Source organism: Scyliorhinus canicula, chromosome 10 (assembly GCF_902713615.1).
Source record: "Scyliorhinus canicula chromosome 10, sScyCan1.1, whole genome shotgun sequence".
Taxonomy (NCBI): domain Eukaryota; kingdom Metazoa; phylum Chordata; class Chondrichthyes; order Carcharhiniformes; family Scyliorhinidae; genus Scyliorhinus; species Scyliorhinus canicula.
In genome coordinates this window covers 56,982,419-57,007,234 of record NC_052155.1, presented here as the reverse complement: position 1 = coordinate 57,007,234, position 24,816 = coordinate 56,982,419, and the positions used below count along the sequence as shown (strand labels likewise).

At 46.5% G+C, this 24,816-nt stretch overlaps 2 protein-coding genes across 6 annotated transcripts in view; one reads left to right on the top strand and one right to left on the bottom strand.

Annotated features, from left to right (window-relative positions):
- nagpa (N-acetylglucosamine-1-phosphodiester alpha-N-acetylglucosaminidase) overlaps positions 1-19,100 on the bottom strand; it is a 123,049-nt gene extending 103,949 nt beyond the window's left edge. For all 5 annotated transcript variants that reach the window (XM_038808983.1, XM_038808984.1, XM_038808985.1 and 2 more), the window contains exon 1: positions 18,955-19,100. In XM_038808983.1, the coding sequence (XP_038664911.1) occupies positions 18,955-19,067 (113 nt within the window). In that variant the 5' untranslated portion in view covers positions 19,068-19,100. The remainder of the gene's footprint in view (positions 1-18,954) is intronic.
- Positions 19,101-19,352: 252 nt separating this feature from the next.
- Positions 19,353-24,816, top strand: part of ndufaf6 (NADH:ubiquinone oxidoreductase complex assembly factor 6) — a 36,327-nt gene continuing 30,863 nt past the window's right edge. Inside the window, exon 1 of the mRNA XM_038808988.1 lies at positions 19,353-19,558. Within this exon, the coding sequence (XP_038664916.1) occupies positions 19,401-19,558 (158 nt within the window). The 5' untranslated portion in view covers positions 19,353-19,400. The remainder of the gene's footprint in view (positions 19,559-24,816) is intronic.

Here is a 24,816-nt window from a genome sequence, read left to right as displayed (position 1 = left end):
ACGCCCTCCTTCACCAGGGTCTTCGGCAGATTCCTTGGTCTTTGGGGGGAGGGGGAGAAAGAGGGGGAATGTTATCACCTGCCTGCTTACCACTGGCTGGGGACTAACGGCAATCCCACAATCCTTAGGAAGTATGAGCTTCCCCAATGAGGGGGGGGGGGGGGGGGGGGGGGGGGGGGGGGGGCGCGGAGAAATCATTGGCAGGACCCTGCATAAATAAAGCTGGCCAGTATGGGACCAGCTAGAGGAGTGAGCAGCAAGGGAGTTATTGCTGTTGTATATATATGTTATTGTAAATAAATGTTATTTCTTTCTATTCTGCAACTCGTGTTGGATTCTTCGTGGCCCTCACAAAAATAAGATAACACTAAAATGTGATTTTTATTAGTGGGATTGTGCAAAGTTATTTACTTTCCTTGAGGACATTGTCATCACTTAATTTCAACTACAACAGGCCTGAGCACCAACTCTAAACATTTAATTATACCTCAGAACCAACAAAGTTTCATGGTTTATTTATCAATGAAAATAGCCATGTTTCAGTTGTAACCTCTTTTGGAGGGTCAGTGCCGAGTCGACAAATAGTCTCCTTCTGCACTGTAGCGATACTATGATTCTATGTGGCAAATAAGTCATTAGGCTTTTAAAATATTATCTAGAATGTGGGCAACACTGGTACGGCCAAATATTATCACTGGAACTCCCCAAAATAGTGGTGGGCCTTCCTGAATTGCTTTAATATTTTTGTTGATGATGGTCTCAGAATGTTATGACATTATCTCTAGGGTGTTGCCCCAGTAGGTGCTGGAGGAACAGCAATAAAACTCAGAACTGTTTATGATTTGAAGGGGGCTATGCAGGCAATTGCATTTTTGTTATGTTGCTGCTCCTATCTTCGGAGGTTAAAATTGGGAGGCAGGAAGTGCCTCAGAGTAAGATTGGCAAAACACTCCAGAGAGCTCTTTAGTATGACAGTGGTGATGAAAGGAAATTAAATTTTAATCAATGCATTGCTACTTAATTTTGCACAATTCCCCCCCCCCCCCCACACAAAGATGACAGCAAATTCTCAATAACAGATATTCTTCAAATGCAGGAAATTAAAGAAAATACACATTATAATATTATATCTGCCATTTACAATTTTTGAAATTATTCTTTCATGGGGTGTGGGCATCCAACATTTGTCACCTATCTCTAATTGTTTTCAAGAAGATAGTGGTGAGCTGCCTTCTTGAGCTGCCACAGTCAAGACAGTGGCAGTAATTTTCCACTACTAAATATTTAGTGTTTCGAAAACTATAAGCAATAAAATGCTTTAAACAAAGCATTGAAATGATCAACAATAATACTACTTTGAAACAAAGTTTCCATATTAAAATTTGGGTACAACTTTCTTTCTCAAACGTTAACTTAAAATCTAAGCATACGTACATGGGACACTATTTAATTTGCACGTCAGAACAAATAATTTGCAAACAGTTAAACATACATAGACCACCAAACGTTTGCTGCACCCTGGTGGATATAGGTTAAATTGCTACCTAAAAAGCTCAACTCCACTTACAGCAAAACTAAAATATGTTGTGCTGAAATTAATGTTTGCAAAGTTTCCGATCATGGATTTATTAAACCTTGAAAAATAAATTATTCAATGATATGAATAGCAATCAATTATTTGAATTCAATACATGGAAAGCTCTATTATAAATAACAAAGTGTGACAGTGGGAGGTTGGTTTTATGATTGGAAGCCTGTGACCAGTGGGATCCACAGGGATCGGTGCTGTGGCCCTTGCTATTTGTTATAAACATTAACAATTTGGCTGTGAATATGGAAGATTTAATTAATTTGCAGATGACACGAAAATCGGCGGTGTTCTTAGGCTACAGACTGATATTGATCACAGGCTGACTGGGGGCATTAGCTCAAATGGTAGAGCGCTTGCTTTGCATGCAAGAGATAGTGGGATTGATGCCCACATTCTCCACTTTGATTTTAGAAAATTTTAGTTCAGTAGAAGATTTTAAGTTTAGACAGGTAGCATGGTCGGCGCAGGCTTGGAGGGCCAAAGGGCCCGTGTCTGTGCTGTACTTTTCTTTGTTCTTTGTTGGCAAATTGGGCAGAGCAACGGCAGTTGGAATTTAATATTGGCAAGTGTGAGATGCTACATTTTGGGAGGTCTAATAAAGGTAGGATATAATGAATGGTAGATCTCTATGGAGTATTGAGGAACAAAGGGACTGCGGGGTATAAATCTTTGGATCCCTGAAGGTGGCAGCATAGATAGGGTGGCGAAGAAGTCATACGGAATGCTTGCCTTCATTACCTGGGGCATGTAGTAGCAGGGAGGTCTTGGTACAACTTTATAAAATATTGATCAGGCCTGTGTGCAGTTCTGGTCCCACCATCGGAAAGATGTGATTGCACTGGAGGGGGTGCAAAGGAGATTCACCAGGATACTGCCTGGGATGGAAAGTTTCAGTTATGAGAAGAGACTGGATAGGCTGGATTTGTTTTCCCTGCAGCAGAGGAGGCAGAGTGGGGATCTGATTGAGGTATAAAAAATTATCAGAGGCATAGATATGGTAGATCATAAGAATCTTTTCCCCATGGCAGAGATGTAGACCAGAGAGCAGAGGTTTTAATAATAATCTTTATCGTCACAAGTAGGCTTACATTAACACTGCAATGAAGTTACTGTGAAAAGCCCCTAGTCGCCACATTCCAGTGTTCTGGTACACTGAGGGAGAATTCAGAATGTCCAAATTACCGAACAGTTACTTGGAACTTGAATTAATATTATTCCTTTATTCTTTCCCTACAGTCCTGTAATTTTCCCCATTTAAGTATAATTTCTCTTTTTGAAAGTGACTATTGGGCCTGCGTCTACCAGCCTTTCAAATAATATACAGATCATTTTGTGTTATGTACAAAAATATTCTCAACACCCACCTTGTCCCAGCTTGTTTTTGCTAATTATCTTCAATCAGTGGAAACAGTTTCTCCCTTTCTACTCTTTACAAAACTCTCAATTTTGAACACTTCCGGTAGCTTTCTATGTTTGGAGAACAATGCCAGCTTCTCTAATCTCTCTAACATTACTGAAGTCTCTCATCTCTGGTACCAGTCTCGTAAATATCCTGTGCATTCTCTTGTAGACCTCGACATCGATCCTTCTTAATGTGTAGTGCCCAAAATTGGGCCCAATATTATTTAACATTATGTCTATATAAGAGTAACAATTTAAACTAACTTCAAATGTTGTTTAAAAGCCAACCCTGCTGTGATGAAGTGCATCATCTGGTCCCTGATCACAATATACCCTTGTGAAACTACCTCCACAATTATACGGCACCTGTTCGGAGACACAGAGGGAGAATTCAGAATGTCCAATTCACCCAACAAGCACATCTTTCCGGACATGTGGGAGGAAACCGGAACACCCGGAGGAAACCCATGCAGACACGGGGAGAATGTGCAGACTCCACACAGTGAACCCAAGATAGGAATTGAACCTGGATCCCAGGTTCCTGGTTTCCAGAAAGCTTTTGACAAGGTGCCACACAAAAGGCTGCTGCATAAGATAAAGATGCATGCTGTTAAGGGAAAAGTAGTAGCATGGATAGAGGATTGGTTAATTAATAGAAAGCAAAGAGTGGGGATTAATGAGTGTTTCTCTGGTAGGCAATCCATAGCTAGTGGTGTCCCTCAGGGATCAGTGTTGGGCCCACAATTGTTCACAATTTACATCGATGATTTGGAGTTGGGGACCAAGTGCAATGTGTCCAAGTTTGCAGACAACACTAAGATGAGTGGTAAAGCAAAAAGTGCAGAGGATACTGGAAGTCTGCAGAGGGATTTGGATATTTTAAGTGAAAGGGCTAGGATCTGGCGATGGAATACAATATTGACAAATGTGAGGTTATCCATTTTTTGTAGGGATAACAGCAAATGGGATTATTATTTAAATAAAATATTAAAACACGCCGCTGTGCAAAGGGACCTGGGTGTCCTCGTACACGAGTCGCAAAACTTTGGTTTACAGGTGTAACAGGTGATTAAGGCGGCAAATGGAGTTTTGTCCATTGCTAGAGGGTTGGAATTTAAGACTAGGGAGGTTTTGCTGCAACTGTATACGGTGTTAGTGAGGCCCCACCTGGAGTAGTGTGTTCATTTTTGGTCTCCTTACCTGAGAAAGGATGTACTGGCGCTGGAGGGTGTGCAGAGGAGATTCATGAGGTTAATCAGAGTTGAGGGAGTTGGATTCGTTTCCAGGTGACTATCCTTTATTTTTAAATTTATTTTTTTTAAACTTGGGAGTACCCAATTCATTTTGTTCCAATTAAGGGTAATTTAGCGTGGCCAATCCACCTACCCTGCACATCTTTGGGTTGTGGGGGCGAAACCCACGCAAACATGGGGAGAATGTGCAAACTCCACACGGACAGTGACCCAGAGCCGGGATCGAACCTGGGACCTCGGCGCCGTGAGGCAGCAGTGCTAACCACTGCACCACCGTGCTGCCCTCAAGGTCACTATCCTGATGGTTGTTTTTGTCCCCCCCACTCCTGTGGGGTTAACCATATTCATTTGGTGGACACGCCCCTGCAGTTCGGTGTTTCCCTTTGTTAGGGGGCCGTCCAAAGTGCCGGTCACTGTTCTCTCCACGCGGTCGGACCCCTGGCGCCGGGGTTTCCCCTTGTCCAGGGGGCACTCAACATGGCCACCAACTGTGCGTCCGCCACATGGATATGCCGCTTCACTCCAGGATCTCCCTTTGCCCAGGAACCATTCTAGGTGGTTGCTTACAGCACCATTTTGTTCCACGCCACCGGCTGTAGCGATACTGCTGCTATCAATCTGCCCTCGTCTGTTTCTTTTTCCCAGTGCATCCCTGTCTCTCCCCCCTCTCCCGTAGCCAACTCCCCTCCCATCCCCTTTCCCACTGCTTCTCTCCCACTTCTCCCCCCCCCCCCCGGCGCTGTTCGCCTTGCACCGCGTCTTCAGACTATTGCTATCCCGCTAGTGTGGTGGCTCCCCGGAGTTACTGTATTTCCTTTCCTCGCTTGCTCTCTGGAATTTTTGCCCACTCTATCCCCCATATTATTCTGGACACCACTCTTCCTTCCTTCTATAGCTACCCTCGTTGTTCAGAATGAGGTCACATTCTCCCGTGTAAAGCGGTCTCTTTGGTTGTGGCTTAATGTTGGTTGTACAGGTTGTAGGCGGGGGAGTTTCTGTGCCACACGTCAGCCCATTTCAGCGTTACGGTCTCTGTCCGTGGGCTCCTCATAGTTTCCCTTGTTGCCGCTTTTCCAGCCTGCACTCCGCGGTGAACTTAACCACCTCCACAGGGACTGAAAAAAAATGTTCTTCGCCCTGGTATGTGACCAGAGCTTGGCTGGGTACAACATACCAAATTGTCCATGGCTCGTGTACAGCGTGGCATTTGCCTTGTTGAATTCAGCCCAGCACTTGGCCAGGTTAGCCCCAATGTCCTGGTATATCCTTATCTTCTGTTCTTCCTAGCTACAGTTTTTGGACTGTCTGGCCCAGCGCAGGATTCTCTCCCGGTCTTGGTACCGGTGCATTTTCGCTATAGCCGCCCTTGGCTGGTCCCTGGGTTTGGGCTTTGGTCACAGCGATCGGTGTGCGCAGTCTATTTCTGGTGGGTTGGGGAAGGTCTCTCTTCCCACCAGTTGCCCAGCATTGGGCCATATAGTCTGTGGGGTCCCTACCTTCGATCCCCTCTGGCAGGCCCACTGTTCTCTTGGTCCTTAAACTTTCCTTTCAGTCCTGTGTCGCAACCAGCCTCGCTACCTCTTTTTCCAGGGCGACGATCGGTCACTCTGGTCTGCTGCGGCCCTTTCCAGGTCTGTTCGCCCCAGCGAAGTTCGGGTTTCGCCGCCTCGTGCGCCAGTCGGCACGTCCATTCGTTGCAGCTCCACGCTCTGCTAAGGTCGGGTGGGGGTGATTTTTAGACAATTTTCCAGTGAAAAGTGGCTATTTTGCAGGTTCACAGGAGAGCCACCTGATGTGCAACTTCTCAGCACATCGTCGTCAACGAAGTTTTTCTATCTTAATGTTTGAAGCATTCAGGATAAGGTAAATAGTCATCATCTCATTGCCAATACAGAGACCTAGTTACAAGAGTGGGTACTTAACATTCAGGAATATTTAGCCTTTTGGAAAGACAGGAGGGAAGGAAAAGGTGGTGGGGTAGCACTATTAATAAGAGAAGAAATTAGGACAGTTTTGAGAAATGACCTAAATTCGTAAAACGTAGAGTCCATTTGTGTAGAGGTAAAATAATAATATAATAATCTTCATCGTCACAAATAGGCTTACATTAGCACTGCAATGAAGTTACTGTGAAAACCCCCAAGTCGCCATACTCCTCCACCTATTCGGGTACACCGAGGGAGAATTCAGAATGTCCAAATTACCTAACAGCACCTCTTTTGGGACTTGTGGGAGGAAACCGGGGCAGATGAAGGAAACCCACATAGACACTGGGAGAACGTGCAGATTCTCCGCAGTGACCCAAGCGGGGAATTGAACCTGTGTGCTGTGAAGCAACAGTGCTAACCAGTATAAAGACAGCAAGGGAAAGAAGACATTGGTAGGAGTAGTGTACAGACTTCCAAACAGGAGCTACACTGCAGGCAAAAGTCGGTGACATCCCCGGAGACTGGGATAAATTCACAATCTAGCATAGGAGGGCTAATAAGATAATAAAGAGAGAGAAATTAAACTATGAGGACTATGAAAACTGACTATGAGCTTCTTTAAATATATTTTAAAAAGAGGGAGAAAGGGGGAGATAGTTAGGGGGAAATAAGAAAAAGCAAAGGAGTTAATCAGATATTTTGCATCAGTCTTTATGGTGGAAGATGCTTTGAATATCCCATTAATACTAAACAACATGGAGGAGGAATTAAATGCCATCACCATCATTAGAGAAGTAGTATGAGACAAACTAATGGAATTAGGTCCCCTGGCCCTGATGGTTTGTATCTTAGAAACCTAAAATACGTAGTTGCAGAGAGTGGGTGAATGGGTTGTAATTTTCCACAAATCTTTAGATTCTGGAGACGTTCTAGAGGATTGTGCTGTTTGTCCCATTTATTCCTTTCATTTTCTTTTATTTTGGCTTTTTATAATTTTTGTACCTGGACAATTACTTGGACCTACATTTTTAACATGGACTTCATCTTTAATTTTTTTTTTAATGGAATCCAGCAGGATGTGCCGGCATCAATGATTACTCCATCTTGGTGGACTTGGCAGCCGGCCAATGAGCTGTTTACTTTGCCAGGCTCATGGCTGATAGTCTGTGCTGATTGGTGCTGACCATTACAGAATGTTCTGCCAGGGACAGGAAGGCTTCATCCATTTTCAAATTTCAGTTTCATCAAGAAACTGGAGGGTCGCAGCCCTGATCTCTCTCTCTCTCTCTCTTACCCGATGGACTCTGTCTAAAGGGTCAAAGTAAAAATCTTTCTCTCTCTACAGTCAGATTGAACTGCAAGGAAGTTGAGGTCAGCAACTGCTACAGACAGGGCCAGCTGGTTAAAGTACCCTCTTTAAAATCTCATGAGGGGAACTCTGTTTTTCCTCAGTAAAGCTTGGGGACATTCTGGTGGAGTTGAAAACAAATAAGAATCACACAGGCCTGAGGCGGATCTTCAAGTGAAGGTCTAGGCTAACAAGAGTTAAAGTGACCTCGCAGAGGGAATCCCAGTCTGAGGATTCGGACTGAAACTCCAACCAGTGGTTCTCAATCACTCCTGCTCCTAGAAGGATGGTCAACTGAAAAAACAACTTCAACATCCAAAGCGTGGGCACTCATCTTCCATTTCACAAGATGGCGCCGGAGCATGGCGACTCTCTATGAGCTCTCCCTAACAGATCCCCTTTTTATTTATCTTACAATCGTTCTAATCTTTTAAAATTTAATTCTAAGACTAACATTATTACTAACCTCTCTCTTTTATTTTTTCTTGCAGGATTGAACATCCTCCGTGGCCTGTCGAGATCTTTTGATCCGACCTGACCTCCACGACCTGGACGCAGATCATGCCAAAACCGGAAGTGAAACCGCAACCTTGATTTGGACCCGACCCGGACCTCGGAGCAGCCAACCTGGCCTAACAACCGATGCCAGCACCCGGACCGCCCAGCCCAGTCACCGGAGCTCCCGACCCCCGACCACGAGACCCAGCCCAACTCGACCCGGAGAGGCCTGCCCAGCAAACCGACCTACCTGGAGATGGAGGAAAGAAAAATCCACGTGGAAGCTCGACCGGGCCTACTCCAAGACCCGAACCCAGGAGCGACAAAGGAGGGAGCAGAACACGGGACCCAGCCCAACCTGCCTCAGGAGGTCCTTGCCCACGACCCAAGACCCCCAAAATAGCAGAGATCCCACACGAGGACCTAAACACGTCACAAGGTATTCCCATACTTGCAGAACACCAGGACCTGACTGGATCACAAACATGCACCCCCAGCAACCCCACTACCTCAACCAGCGCCCAGGACCCTGCCAGACGCAACCCCAGAAACGTAACCAGTGCCAACGCGCCAACGCCCCGACCCCGTCAGACGGAAACACCTACCTTCCACAAGGTCAGACTTCTCCAATCGGGACCCAGGACCAGGTGAGACTGAAGCAACTCGGTTTCAAGACTCCTCTTCCCAGCATACCCCTGGCAAACGTACTTGCGATCGAAAGCAAGCTGGATGAACTTAACGTTAGACTTACCTCTCAGAGGGAAGTAAGAGACAGCTGTGTGCTCTGTTTCACAGAGACATGGCTCACGCCTGCCACACCGGACCTGTGCCATACAACCTGAAGACTTCTCAATTCATCGAGTGGACCGCACCACGTCATCAGGCAAAGCAAAGGGTGGAGGGATTTGCCTCCTCATCAACCCCTCCTGGTGCTTGGATGTGGCGACACTGGAGACCTACTGCTCTCCAGATCTGGAATACCTGACTAAAGTGCCACCCATACCATCTTCCACGCGAGTTCACTTCAGTCATTATCACAGTGGTCTACATCCCACCCCAGGCAGAAGTGAAGAAGGCGCTGGACGAACTATACACAGTTATAAACAACTACGAAACAGAACACCCGGAGGCCTTGTTCATTGTGGCCGGAGACTTCAACAAGGCCAACCTCAAGAGTGTACTGCCAAAATTCCACCAGCACATCTCCTATCCCACCAGGGGCAATAACACTCTTGATCACTCCTACTCAATAATCAAGGGCGCCTACCGTTCCATCCCCCAACCGCACGATTGGATATCAGACCATAAGATGGTGCTCATTCTCCCAGCATACAAGCAGAAACTCAAGTGGGAGAACCCAGCTAAGAAGGTCGTGCAGTGCTTTCCGAGGAAACAGAAGAGCTCCTACGTGACTGCTTGGAGACAGTGGACTGGTCCATATTTAAGAACTCAGTGACCAACTTAAATGAGTATGCCACCACCATCAAAGACTTCATCAGCAAATGTGTAGACGACTGCGTGCCAAAGAAAGCAGTACGTACATTCCCCAACCGGAAACCACGGCTCAATTGCGACATTGACTCCCTATTGAAGGGCAGGTCTGAGGCGTTCAAGTCAGGCGATCCTGACCTATACAAGAAATCTAGGTACGACCTCTGCAAAGCCATCCAAGATGACAAGAGAGAATATCAAACCAAGCTAGAGTCACAGACTAGCGTTACAGATTCTCGGCGGTTGTGGCAACAACATAACTGGCTACAAAGCGAAGCCGAGCAGTACCTTCAGCAGCAGCGCATCCCTCCCCGAAGAACTCAATGCATTCTATTGAGTTTGGTTCGAGCAGGAAACCAATGATCCACTGTTGAGTGCCCCACAGCCCATAACACACCCGTCACCACCATCACAGCTTCCGAAGTCAGATTGGCTTTCCTAAAAGTGAACCCTCTGGAAGGCGACAGGTCATGACGGGATCCCTGGTCGTGCATTAAGAGCCTGCGCGGACCAGCTGGCAGATGTGTTCGCGGACATCTTTAACCTGTCTCTACTCCGCTCCGAGGTCCCCACCTGCTTCAAGGCCACGATCACACCGGTGCCAAAGAAAAAACAGGCAATGTGCCTCAAATGACTACCGTCCAGTGGCCCTGACATCAGTCGTAATGAAGTGCTTTGAGGGGTTGGCCATGAAGCACATCACCTCCATACTCCCAGAACGCCCTGATTCACTGCAATCCGCATACCACCGCAACCGGTCCACAGCAGACGCCATCTCCCTGGCCTTCAACTCATAATTACAGCATCTCAACAACAAGGACTCCGACATCAGACTCCTATTTATTGACTACAGCTCCGCCTTCAACACCATAATCCCAGCCAAGCTCATGATCAAAGCTCCAAACCTAGGACTTGGCTCCTCACTCTGCAACTGGATCCTCGACTTTCTAACCCACAGACTACAATCAGCAAGAATAAACAACCACAACACCACCTCCTCAATACCAGGGCCCCGCAAGGCTGCGTACTTAGCCCCCTATTATGCTCCCTGTACACACACGACTGTGTGGCAAAATTTGGTTCCAACTCCATCTACAAGTTTGCTGACGATACGACCATAGTGGGTCGGATCTCAAATAATGACGAGTCAGAATACAGGAGGGAGACTGGGAACCTAGTGGAGTGGTGCAGCGACAACAATCTATCCCTCAATGCCAGCAAAACTAAAGAGCTAGTCATTGACTTCAGAAAGCAAAGTACTGTACACACCCGTCAGCATCTACGCGGCCGAGGTGAAGGTGGTTAGCAGTTTCAAATTCCTCGGGGTACACATCTCCAAAAATCTGTCCACGCCGTCGACGTTACTATCAAGGAAGCACAAAAGCGCCTATACTTCCTCAGGAAACTAAGGAAATTCAGCATGTCCACATTAACTCTTACCAACTTTTGCAGGTGCACCATAGAAAGCATCCTATCTGGCTGCATCACAGCCTGGTATGGCAACTACTCGGCCCAAGACCGCAAGAAACTTCAGAGAGTTGCGAACACACCCCAGTCCATCACACAAACCTGCCTCCCATCCACTGACTCCATCTACACTTCCCGTTGCCTGGGGAAAGTGGGTCGCATAATCAAAGACCCCTCCCACCCGGCTTACTCACTCTTCAACTTCTTCCATCGGGCAGGAGATACAGAAGTCTGAGAACACGCACGAACAGACTCAAAAAAGCTTCTTCCCCGCTGTTACCAGACTCCTAAACGACCCTCTTATGGACTGACTTCATTAACACTACACCCCTGTATGCTTCACCCAATGCCGATGTTATGTCGTTACATTGTGTACCTTGTGTTGCCCTATTGCATATTTGCTTTTATTTCCTTTTCGTGTACTTAATGACCTGTTGAGCTGCTCGCAGAAAAATACTTTTCACTGTACCTTGGTACACGTGGCAATAAACAAAATCCAATCCAATCCTCTTTTTATTTTTCCCCTCCCCCTGCATGTACATGTCTTGTGTATGTTTAGGCAGAGGGTGGGACGGTAAAGGGGGGTAATATCGTATTTATTTTTGTTATAAATAAATAAATAAATAAAGTTGTTTTTCACTCACAAATCTGATGCCTGTAAGTCAGTGGAGCAGTGAAGGGCAGAGATTTTTTTTGTCCAATGAGGGCCATCTATTCATTGGGACAAGTTTGCAGAATTCGCCAAAGGTAGCTGGGAACTTAACCAATCCTCCATGCCAGTTCTATGTCTCCAAATCTATTTAGCTGGTCAAATAATGACAACCAGGAGTAAATAAATGATTATTTACATTTCTACAATAAAGGTAAAGTCTCTATAGTCCCAGGTGACCAAAGGCTGTTTTCCCCTTTGAAGGGGAGAGCTGACTGGTGGTGATTTAACCTGAGGGTTACTCCACCTCATGTGAGGGACAAGGTGAGGCCTTCAAGAATAACCTCAGCCAGTATGGGAATTCAACCCGCACTGCTGGCCTTGTTCTGCATTATAAACCACTTGTCTAGCCAAATGAGCTAAACCCGAGTAAGTTAAATCGGCCCTGGTAAATAATAAATTACTATTTTTATAATACATGTAAGCAGAACAGATAGAAGCATAAAATTACAAAGAAATATTAATAGATTAGTTGAATACGAAAAGTAATTTCAATACAAGATCATCCATTTTGGTCCTAAAAAGGATAAATCAGAGTATCTTTTCATCACTCTAAAGCTAGAAATAGTGGAGGTCCAGAGACTTAAAGGCTCATGTACATGGATCATTAAAACACCATGCATGCATACATAGAGAAAAAAAAAATCAAAAAAAATGCTGAGCTTTATATCTAGAAGCCTAAAAATCAAGGTGATAATTTTACCATCATTATCCAGTCCTACCAGATCAAACTGAAGTACCAGTGTTCAGTTCTGAGCATCACATCTTAGGATGGATATATTACAAGGAATGTGGTGCAGCTTTACCAGAACACCCAGATGCAATGGTTAAATTACAAAAACAGGTGACACAAGTTTGGGGAGCTTTATTCCCTGGAACGTATACGGTTAAGGGGCGACTTAGTTGATGTTTAGATGGAAAGAAACTATTTCCACTGGTTGAGGGATCTAGCCGAAGCCAGATTTTTCAGGAAAGTTTCAAGGAAAGAATCAGTGATAGAAATTTGCACAAACATTAGATGGTATTTGGGTGAACGATTGATTAAATTTGAGATTGTTATATTTTTGTCAATTCATCTAATTAAAAAGGGGTACAAAGGTGGAACTCTGGAGTTAAGCCACAGGTCAGCCACAATTGCAGTAAGAGGCTTTTTTTTTTAAAACAGGAGGCCCACTCCTGTATTAAAAAAAAATTAATTTACAGGATATGGCTGTCGGCGACTAGATCAGCATTTATCAACCAACTCTCATTGCCCTGTAGAAGGTGGCGGGGAGCTGTCTTCTTGAAACGTTGTGGTCCCCAAGATACAGGTATACCCAGTGCTGATAGGGAAGGAATTCCAGAACTTTGGCCCAGTGACCGTTAAAGGAACCGCAATATATTTCCAAGTCAGGATGGCGAGTGACTTGGAGGGCAACTTTATGCGGTGGTGTTCCCAGCTATCTGCTGCTCGTCGGTCTAGATAGTAGTGGTCAGGGGGGTTGGAAGGTGCTGCTTAAGGAACCTTGATGGGTTTCTGCATTGCACTTTGCAGATGGTACACACGGCTGCCGCTGTTCAGTGGTGGAGGGATTGAATGTTTGTGGAAGGGGTAGCAATCAAGCAAGTGGCTTTGTCCTGATGGTGGGGAGCTTCTTGAATATTGGAGCTGCAGACATCCAGGCAAGAGGAGTGTATTCCATTACACTTGTCAGGTGGTGAGATTCTCACCTCAAGTCTCCTAGCCTTTGATCTGCTCTGGTAGCCACAATATTTATATGGCTAGACCCGTTCAGTTACTGGTCAATGGTAACCCCCAAGGTATTGATAGTGGGGGAATTTAGATATGGTAATGACATTGGCCACTCAATGCCATGGGGAGATGGTTAGATCCTCTTGTTGATGGTCATTGCCTGACACTTGTGTGGTGTGAATGTTACACGCCACTTGTCAGCCCAAGCCTGGACATTGTCCAGGTCATGCTGCAGCTGGACATGAGCTGCTTCAGTGGAGTTATGAATGGTGCTGAACATTCAAATATCCCCACATCTGACTTGATGATGGAAGGACGGTCATTGATGAAGAAACTGGGCCTGAACACTAGCCCAAGGAACTCCTGCAGGGATGCCCTGGATTTTAAATGATGTGGAGATGCCGGCATTGGACTGGGGTGAGCACAGTAATAAGTCTTACAACACCAGGTTAAAGTCCAACAGGTTTGTTTTTAATCACTAGCTTTCAGAGCACTGCTCCTTCCTCAGGTGAATGAAGAGGTGGGTTCCAGAAACATATATATGGATAAAGTCAAAGATGCAAGACAATACTTTGAATGAGAGTCTTTGCAGGTAATTAAGTCTACAGGTCCAGATGGAGCAACTGGAGAGAGGGATAATCACAGGTTAAAGAGATGTGAATTGTCTCAAGCCAGGACAGGCAGTAGGATTTTGCAAACCCAGGCAAGATGGTGGGTGGTGAATATAATGTGACATGAATCCAAGGTCCCGGTTGAGGTTGTACTCTGTATGTGGAACTTGGCTACAAGTTTCTGCTTGGTGACTCTGCGTTGTTGTGCATCCTGAAGGCCACCTTGGAGAATGCTTACCTGAAGATCAGAGGCTGAATTGTCCTTAACTGCTAGTGTTCCCCGACTGGAAGGAAACATTCCTGCCTGGCGATTGCCGCGCGATGTCCATTCATCCGTTGTCGCAGCGTCTGCATGGTCTCGCCAATGTACCACGCTTCGGGACATCCTTTCCTGCAGCGTGTGAGGTAGACCGCATTGGCCGAGTTGCACGAGTATGTACCGCATACCTGGTGGGTGGTGTTCTCATGTGTAATGGTAGTACCCATGTCGATGATCTGGCACATCTTGCAGAGATTACCATGGCAGGGTTGTGTGGTGTTGCGAGTGCTGTTCTGAAGGCTGGGTAGTTTGTTGCAAACAATGGTTTGTTTGAGGTTGCGCGGTTGTTTGAAGGCAAGTAGTGAAGACGAACATCTTTCCAAGGTCATCCCCACACCCCCACTTAACAAACCAGCTTGGCTAGGGGCGTGGCAACTTCTGGAACACAAGTCTTCAGAACTACTGTCGGAATATTGTCAGGGCCCATAACCTCTGCAGCCCCTTCAACCATTTCTTGATATCAGGTGGAATGAATTGAATTGGCTGAAGACTGACATCTGTGATGCTGGGACCTCTGGAGGAGGCCAAGATGGATTACCCACTCGGCACTTTTGGCTGAAGATTGTTGCGAATGCTTCAGCCTCATCTTTTGCACAAATGTGCTGGGTTCCTCCATCTTGGAGGATGGGGATATTTGTGGAGCCTCCTCCTCCAGTGAGTTACTTAATTTTCAATGACCATTCACATCTGGATGTGGCAGGACTGCAGAGCTTATATCTGATCTGCTGGTTGTGGGATTGCTTATCTCTGTATGCCTCTGCTTATGCTGTTTGGCTCACAAGTCATCCTGTGTTGCAGCTTCCCTAGGTTGGCACCTTGTTTTAGGCATGCCTGGTATTGCTCCTGGCATGCACTCCTGCATTCTTCATTGAACCAGGGTGATCCCCAGCTTGGTGGTAGTGGAAGAGTGGGGATGTGCCGGGCCATGAGGTTACAGATTGTGTTTCAGTACAATTCTGCTGTTGATGGCTCACAGCACCTCAAGGGAGCCCATCTCGAGTTGCTAGATCTGTTCAAAGTATGACGATCCCAGACCAAACGCTAACAGTGGCTAGGATACTGGACCAAAACCCCAATATTTTAATTTATTTTATAAGACTGTGCAGAAAGAATACTTCACTCCTGGAGTAACTGCAAAAAGAAATAGGAATTTGGTATTTTAAAACAAAACTTTATTAACACAATATTAAACTCTTTCACATCACACCTGAAGAGAGCTTAATAAAATAAATACAATATCCTTAATTCTAGCTCTATTCCCAATTAAACGATAAGAAAAAACATACAGGTTTCAATCCATCCTACATCCCAATGGCACAGATTAATACTTGCTTTCCAGAACAGGTTTGACTCCTGTCAGAAACCCTGCAGACTCTGGCTGGATGTCTTCAAAAAGCTGTTTCATCTGGTTTGCTTACAGGTTTCGTTCCACCTTGTTCTCAGACAAGTCTGCACTGCTTTAAATGCTATCATATTTTACAACTATCCTACCATGAGTCTACTGGTGCAGACTCGATGGGCCTCCTTCTGCACTGTATGTTCTATGTTCTGAGAGAGAAAACTCTCTTACTTGTGGACTCGAGTTAGTCAGATCAAAACTCAACTCAAAAGCTTTCTCCACCCAGCAATGACAACATCTCTCCAAGCTGAAAACACATCAACTCTCCAGGCCGAAAATGCAGAAACTCCCCTGGGATTCCCCCTGGTCAAACAACAGTGCATTAACGCAGGTGAAAGTCAATTTCACTTCTGGCTCCTAAAAGCTTTCTGGTCTTGCAAAACAAGATTCTTTTAAAAAATCATGATTACGGCAGTCAAACACTCAAACCCAGGCTTTTAACCGTTAAATTGTCAAATGTTTATAATCCAACATATCTAAAATCCTGCATTTATCACAAAAGTCTAACCCATTTGGCATTGTGGTGGTGTCACACAATAAGTCCCCAGAAGGACTGTGCGGTGGTCAATCCTACCGGACTGTGCTTTGATCACTCCTACCAATATTGTCATGGACAGATGCAACTGCGGCAGTAGATTGGTGAGGGTGAGGTCAAGTAATGTTTTCCTCCCTTGTTCTTCCCTCGCCACCTGCGGCACTCCCAATCGAGCAGCTATGTCCTTTAGGACTTGGCCAGAGTGTGTGGTGGTGCTACCAAGCCACTTGGATATTGAAGTCGCCCAACCAGAGTATAATATACACCCTTACCACCCTGTGCTTTCTCCAAGTGGTGTTCAGAATGGAATGGAGACCTATTGATTCATCTGCTGAGGGACAGACGGTACATGGTAATCAGCAGATTTCTTTGCCCATGTGTGATCTGGTGCCATGAGACTTCATGCGGTCCAGAGACGATGTTCAGAACTCCCAGGGCAACTCCCTGCTGACTGTATACCACTGTGCCGCCACCTCTGCTTGGTCTGTCCTGTCAGTGAGACAAGACATAGCCAGGAACTGTGATGGTGGTGGCTGGGGCATTATCTGCAAGGTATGATTCTATATGACTATATCAGGCTGTTGCTTGACTAATCTGTGAAACAGCTCTCCCAATTTTGCCACAAGCCCCCAGGCGCAAGTAGGAGTGTGCAGGGTCAACAGGGTTTTCCGTTGTCGTTTCCGGTGCCTAGGTCGATGCCAGGTCGTTCACCCGGTTTCATTCCTTTGTAGCAGTAGTAGCAGTTGAACATAACTATGTAGCTTGGTAAGCCATTTCAGAAGACAACTGAGAGTCAGTCACATGTAGGCCAGACCAGGTAAGGATGGCAGTTTTTTTCTGTAAAGGACATTAGTGAACCATATGGCTTTTACAACAATCTGCAAAATTTTCAAGGCCATCATTAAGACTTTTAATTCCAGATGTTTTATTGAGTTAAACTTCCACAATCTGCCATGTTGGAATTTGAACCCCGATCCCCAGAGGATTACCCTGGGTCTTTAGATTACTAGTCCAGCGACCATACCACTGCACTACCGCTTCCCTGTAAACTCCTGTTTCTATATTTTTATATATGTAATGACTTTCACAACCGCAAAACATCTTAAGGCAGGGTTTTTCAAACTGCGGTTGCGACCCTGCGGGTGGGTGTTAGGAGGGTCGCAGAGCGACCGGCTTTTAAATGGAGAATGCCGGCCGCGACAAGCTTTCAAATGGAACGATGCAGTCTTTTGGCCAGAAGCTATGACAGTGAGCATATCACGCACCCAGCACGTACATTACCATCACGTGGCCAGTAAATCTGTCGTGAAATCAGAGAGGAGAAATTCTTCCATTATCTAGCTGCGAGTAAGCAAGGCAACAGACTGTGAAGAACTGAAGATGGATTATTTTAAACAAAGAAAAAACTGAAATAGGAAACAACGCAGTGAAAGATGATTTCTTGAGGTATGGTTTTGTTAATGCTGCAGATTCAAAACAGGATGCAAAACCCATGTGTGTTACATGCATGGAATTACTAGCAAAAGAAAGTTAAAAACCCTCAAAACTTCAAAGGCATTTGAAGATAACGCATGGCAAGTTCGAGGACAAACCTCTTGATTTTTTAAAAAAAGGATGCAGTGAGAACTTAAATCATCAGCTGAAGTCCTTAGCAGAAATGTAACATTGAATAACAAAGCAAGTGAGATTGTGAGGAACAATTGCTTATTGTCACAAGTAGGCTTCAAATGAAGTTACTGTGAAAGCCCCTAGTCGCCACATTCGGGCGCCTGTTTGGGGGAGGCTGATACGGGAATTGGACCGTGCTGCTGGCCTGCCTTGGTCTGCTTTCAAAGCTGGCGATTTAGCCCTGTGCTAAACCAGGCCACACAGACAACAATTTAGTGACATTGGTCCTGATTACCAAGCCCTCCCCTCACCAGACATTATACCTTAAGAACCAATCTTATCCCAAACATACCAGAGAATAGCTACTAGCCAGCTAATATCCAATCAACGAAAATGTGTCGGCTCTAACTAGACCTGTTAGTAGTAGGAACTCCGCCCAGAAGAATAAACATGCCAGCTCATCATGATGTCCGGCCTTAAAATAAAATCAAGTATAGGATCTAGCGGGAGAGATCAGGTGTAATGCCTGTTCTTGTCAGCTTCGAACGAGTACGTCTGTTTGGCGAGGACCATGAATTGGATTCAATTTTTGGAGCAAGCAGGGAGGTGGATTTAGGGCATGCCCTGTCCACGATGCGTATTGGGTTTGCAACTGAGAAAGGAATGAAACTAAACAATAACTTAAAAATTAGATCCACCGGCTAAGTTTGAAGCTTTTAATTGGGTACAAAGGCATTTATTCAGTCTCTAGGTATTACCTGCCAGTGACTGCTGTCCTGAGGTTTCCCCATTAGTTTGCTTCTGGTGTGGAGAGGATCACAGATTTATCGTACCAACAAACCTGATGCTCCAAACCGTCCCAATGCTCAAATTCATCGCATCAGAGTTCAATCGCCGTATTTCCAATCCCCCTCACACATTCCCAAATGTAGGCAAGTTGGAGCTATCCCATCTGCAACTTCAGCCACAGTTGCGGCGCTGGACTCGGGTGTTGATCTTTTCACTTCACAAAAACGTAAAGCGATTCACAGGGATTTAACAGGGGGAAACGAAAAAGCACCTACCCGCTCGTCAACCCGCCGCTCGCCTGGAAGAGCAACAGGACCCAGGTGGCCAGCTGCATGCACCAGCTGCGGACCGGGGGCCACGCGAAGGAGCAGCGGCCACCAACCGCCATCGCGTGCACCCGGGCAGCCCCGCTCACGTGATGCGACTGGGCCGTTGTCCAGTGGCACTGTCGTCCCGCCAGTCAAAAATAAATCAGAAAAATCCCCAGAATAACTCGACACTCGTCAACGTAGCAACGATGTGTGCTTATAGCAAACGGGAATTGGGCGTTCTTCCGGATAACCAAGTAATGTTTGGGAGTGATTTTTGAAATACATGTGGCGGTTTAAAATCGGTTGTTACCCGGAAGGAATGAGCGAGCGAGGATGGGTTCGGGCGGGGGACTGTATTTGTTGATGCACATCGCGGTGCTGGGAAGGTTGGCACATGCGCGGACTTCGCCATGGTCCTGGCTGCGGTCGCGTGTGCCCGGTCTGCGCGCGTTCTCAGGAACGCTCTGCTCATAAAGGGTCGCATCGGGCACGTGGTGGAGAAAGTGCGCGCGGCTAACACCGGGGCAACGGCCCCCGGCCATCAACAGTACTGCTTACAGCTTGTCAGGTGAGCGACAAGGACAGCCGCTGTCCACAGGATCTAGTCACATTGCCCGCACCTGATATCATCCCTGACCGCAGCAGCAGCAGCACTCACCCCACAGCTTGAATCAGTTGTACGTTTGCACCCGAGCTGTGTTACCCATTGGCAGAAATGCGCAACCTTGAACTGCACTGTCCAAACTTAAACGACCACCACCGACCGACTGTATTTTTAAACTCAACGAGCTGTACAAATGGAGGCCCGTTTAACTGGACAGCTAGTTTGCAACTCAACAGCGGGTTCAATTCCTGTTCCGACTGAGGTTATTCATTAAGGCCCCATCTCCTCAACCTCAGCTGAGGTGTGGTGATCCTCAGGTTAAATCATCACCAGTCAGCTCTCCTCAAAGGTGCGAGCAGCCAATGGTCATCTGGGGCTATGGCGACTTTACGTTTGAAATATGTCATGTGTGATTTTGAACCTCACATTTTCAGCATAAGAAAACATTCAGCCCACTGATAAATCTCCTTTCTCCACCCCTGTAGTAGAAATATATTTGATAATCAGAGCATCAAGTTGTGCACCTCTTAACATAAGAAAAAGGACCATTCAACACAATGGGCAGAATTTACTGAGCAATACATTGGCCAGTGGCAGGCCTTCTGGTCCCTCTGTTGTCAACAGGGTATTCCATTGCTATTCCATAGTACCCCTGCTACCGGGAAATCAGCCATCGGCATGATCGGAAGATCCTGCAGGCATGAACAGTCGGAAAGCTCCGGCCAATGACTATATTCCACATTCCTGCCAATCCCCTATATCCCTTGATTCTTTGAGAAACCAAGAATTGATCTGTCACAACCTTGACTGTACACAAAATAGAGCATCCAAATATACTGTAAATGTCAAAACTCTTAGGAATATAGAAAGTCAGAGATATGGGCGTGCATGCCCACAGATCTTTGAAAGTGGCAACACAAGTGGACAAGGTAGTCCAGAAAGCATACGGAATGCTTGCCTTCATTGGACGGGGCATTGAATATAAAAACTGACAAGTTATGTTACAGTTGTATAGAACCCTCGTTAGTCCGCACTTGGAATATTGTACACAATTCTCGGCACCACACTACCAGAAGGATGTGGAGACTTTGGAGAGGGTGCCGAGGAGGGTTACCAGGATGTTGCCTGGTCTGAAGGGTGTTAGCTATGTGGAGAGGCTGAATTGACCCGGACTGTTTTCATTAAAAAGACGGAGGTTGAGGGGTGACCTGATAGAGGTCTACAAGATTATGAGGGGCTTGGATAGAGTGGATGGGCAGACACTCTTTCCCAGGATGCAGGGATCAGTCACCAGGTTTAAGATCCGTGGGGCAAAATTTTAAGATGTGCGAGGCAGGTTTTTTTTACACAGAGGGTGGTGAGTGCCTGGAACGCATTGCCAGGGGAGGTTGTGGAAGCAGATATATTAACGGTGTTCAAAAGTCACCTTGACAAACACATGGATAGGATGGGTATCGAGGGACGGCACAAGGAAGTGCTGAGGGTTTTTGCAAAGTTTGGTATTTGTTCTATGTTCTCTATTGAAGGAGTTTAAGTTAGGTTGATCTTAGATTAGGATAAGTGCTCAGCACAACATCGTGGGCTGAAAGGCCTGTACTGTGCTGGGCTGTTCTATGTTCTATCATGACTGGTACAGGTTTGGAGGACCGTAGGGCCATGTCCTGTGCTGTATTGTTATTTGTTCACAACCCTCTGCAATAGAGAATTTGAAAGACTAACAACATCTCCGTGCTAAATGGTTAACCCCCTTATCCTGAGACTGGGTCCACATATTGCTGGATTTCTTAGCCAGGCGAACCACCCTTGCAGTGTTTACCCCATCAAACCTCTTTAGAAGCTTGTATGGTTCAATGCGATCGCCTCTTATTTTTCTAAACTCCAGACAATATAGGTCCACAGTGCGGAAAGGTAGGGCAAAGAAACCCAAAGTTCTCTGGATGGCAAAAAAATTGAGGGTAACATTAAACTAACAAAGGATGCAAATGACAGATGTCAGATGGATAATACAATTGCAAACAAGCCTGTCTATAGAAGGTTCAGAAGGGAAGTACAAAAACAAATAAGAGAAGAAAATAAAGAGCAGGCAAAGAGATTGGCAGTTAGCATAGAACAGGAATCCAAATATTTTCTATAGGCATATAAATGAGGAATGAAACAAAGATTTACCAGATTTGTTCAGGGGATTGAGGGACTGTCTTATGAGGATAAATTAGGCGAACTGGGCCTGTATTCTCTGAGTTTTGAAGAATGAGCTGATCTCATTGAAACTTCATAAATTTGTTTTTAGCTTGGGCAGCACAGTGGATAGAACTCCTGCCACACAACACCAGGTACCCAGGTTCATTTCCGGCCTTTGATGACTCTGTGGAGTTTGCACTTTCTCCCCGTGTCTATGTGGGTTTCCTCCGGGTGCTCAGGTTTCCTCCCACTGTCCAAAGATGTGTAGGTTAGGTCGATTGGCCATGCTAAATTGCCCCTTAGTGTCCAAAGATGTGCAAATTGGGTGGAGTTATGGTGATTGGGCGGGGGAGTGGACGTAGCCAGGGTGCTCTTTCAGAGGGCCAGTGCAGACGCGATGGGCAGAATGGCCTCCTGCGCTGTAGGAATTCTATGGAAACCTTCAAAGAATTGACAGGGTAGATGCAAGTAAGATGTTTCCCTTGGTTGGGGGCACAATTTCAAAATAAAGGAGAAGCCGTTTAGGACTAAGGTGAGGAGAAATTTCTTTACACAGGTTTGTGAATCTTTGGAATACTCATACCCCTGAGAACTGTGGAAGCTCAGCCATTGAGGATGTTTCAGGTAGCGATTGATATATTTCTGATTAACAATAACCTAAAAGATTATGGGGATAGTGTGTGTAAAAGGCATTGAAGTGTCCAAATCAGTCATGATCATATTGAATGGTGGGGCAGTCTCAACAGGCTGAATGGCCTGCTACTGTTCCGATAAGTGTTTCAGTAGCAGATAAACTGAGGCCATGTTAGAGATGGCTGTTGTTTTTTTTGAAATAATTTTTATTGAAAAATTTTGAATTTATACAACAATAACGCACCATAGTAAAATACCAAAAATAACAATAATATTAACAATCATAAACATTTGCCGCACCTCCATGAACAACACAGCATTTTAACAACAACGCAAATTAGCACAATATAAAGTTACAGAATAGACACTACAATAAGGAACCCCCCCCCCCCCCCCCCCCGGGTTGCTGCTGCTATTGACCAAGTTACCTATCTTTGAGCCAGGAAGTCCAGAAAAGGCTGCCATCTTTTATAGAACCCTTGTATTGATCCTCTCAGGGCAAATTTGACCCTTTCCAATTTTATAAATCCCGCCATGTCACTGATCCAGGTCTCCACACTTGGGGGTCTTGCATCCTTCCACTGTAGCAGAATCCTTCGTCGGGCTACTAGAGACGCAAAGGCCAGGACACCGGCCTCTTTCGCCTCCTGCACTCCCGGCTCTACCGCAACTCCAAAAATCACGAGTCCCCACCCTGGTTTGACCCTGAATCCAACCACCCTCGACACCGTCCCCGCCACCCCCTTCCAGAATTCTTCCAGTGCTGGGCATGCCCAGAACATATGGGTGTGGTTCGCTGGACTCCCCGAACATCTGGTGCACCTGTCCTCACCCCCAAAGAACCTACTCATCCTAGTCCCGGACATGTGGGCCCGGTGCAGCACCTTAAATTGGATGAGACTAAGCCTCGCACATGAGGAGGAAGAGGTGACTCTCTCCAAGGCATCCGCCCAAGTCCCGTCCTCTATCTGCTCCCCAAGTTCCTCCTCCCATTTAGTCTTCAGCTCCTCCACTGATGACTCCCCCACCTCCTGCATTACCTTATAGATGTCAGACACCTTCCCCTCTCCGACCCACACCCCCGAAAGCACTCTGTCCATCGTCCCCCGCGACGGCAGCAGAGGGAATCCCTCTACCTGTCGCCTAGCAAACGCCTTTACCTGCAAGTATCTGAACATGTTCCCTTGGGGAAGGCCAAATTTATCTTCCAGTTCCCCCAGGCCCGCAAACCTCCCGCCAATAAACAGGTCCCTCAATTTGCTGATGCCCGCCCTTTGTCACCCCCTAAATCCCCCATCCTTGTTCCCCGGGATGAACCGATGGTTGCCACCCAGTGGAACCTCCATCGAGCCCCCTGTTTCCCCCCGATGCCGTCTCCACTGTCCCCAGATTCTTAGGGTCGCCGCCACCACCGGGCTCGTGGTAAACCTCTTAGGGGAGAGCGGCAACGGTGCCGTTACGATGGCACCCAGGCTCGTACTTCTACATGATGCCATCTCCATTCTTTTCCACGCCACCCCTCCCCCCCTCCATCACCCATTTACGCACCATTGACACATTGGCTGCCCAATAGTACCCCAGAAGGTTGGGCAGCGCCAGCCCGCCTCTATCCCTCCCTCGCTCCAGGAACACCCTCTTCACTCTCGGAGTCCCATGTGCCCACACAAAGCTCAAAATACTGCTAGTCACTCTCCTAAAGAAGGCCCTGGGGATAAAGATGGGCAGGCACTGAAAGAGGAACAAGAACCTCGGAAACACTGTCATTTTGACGGACTGTACCCTCCCCGCCAACGATAATGGCAGCATGTCCCACCTCTTGAACTCCTCCTCCATCTGATCTACCAGTCTGGTGAAGTTATGCTTGTGAAGAGTCCCCCAGTCCCTGGCCACCTGCACCCCCAGGTACCTAAAGCTCTCCCCCGCCCGCCTAAGCGGGAGCCTACCAATTCCTTCCTCCTGGTCTCCAGGGTGCACCACAAACACATCGCTCTTGCCTAAATTTAATTTATAACCTGAAAAGGTCCCAAACTCAGCTAGCAACTCCATCACTCCCGGCATCCCTCCCACCGGGTCCGCCACATTCAGTAACAGGTCATCGGCATACAACGACACCCTATGTTCCTCTCCACCTCGCACCAAGCCTCTCCAACTCTCTGAATCCCTCAACGCCATCGCCAGCGGCTCGAATGCCAGTGCAAACAACAAGGGGACAGGGGGCAACCCTGCCTGGTCCCTCGGTAAAGCCGGAAGTACTCCGACCTCCTCCTATTCGTGGCCACGCACGCCATTGGGGCCTCATATAGCAGCCTTACCCATCTAATGAACCCTTCACCAAATCCAAACCTCCCCAACACCTCCCATAGGTACCCCCACTCCACTCTATCGAAGGCCTTCTCCGCATCCAGTGCCAC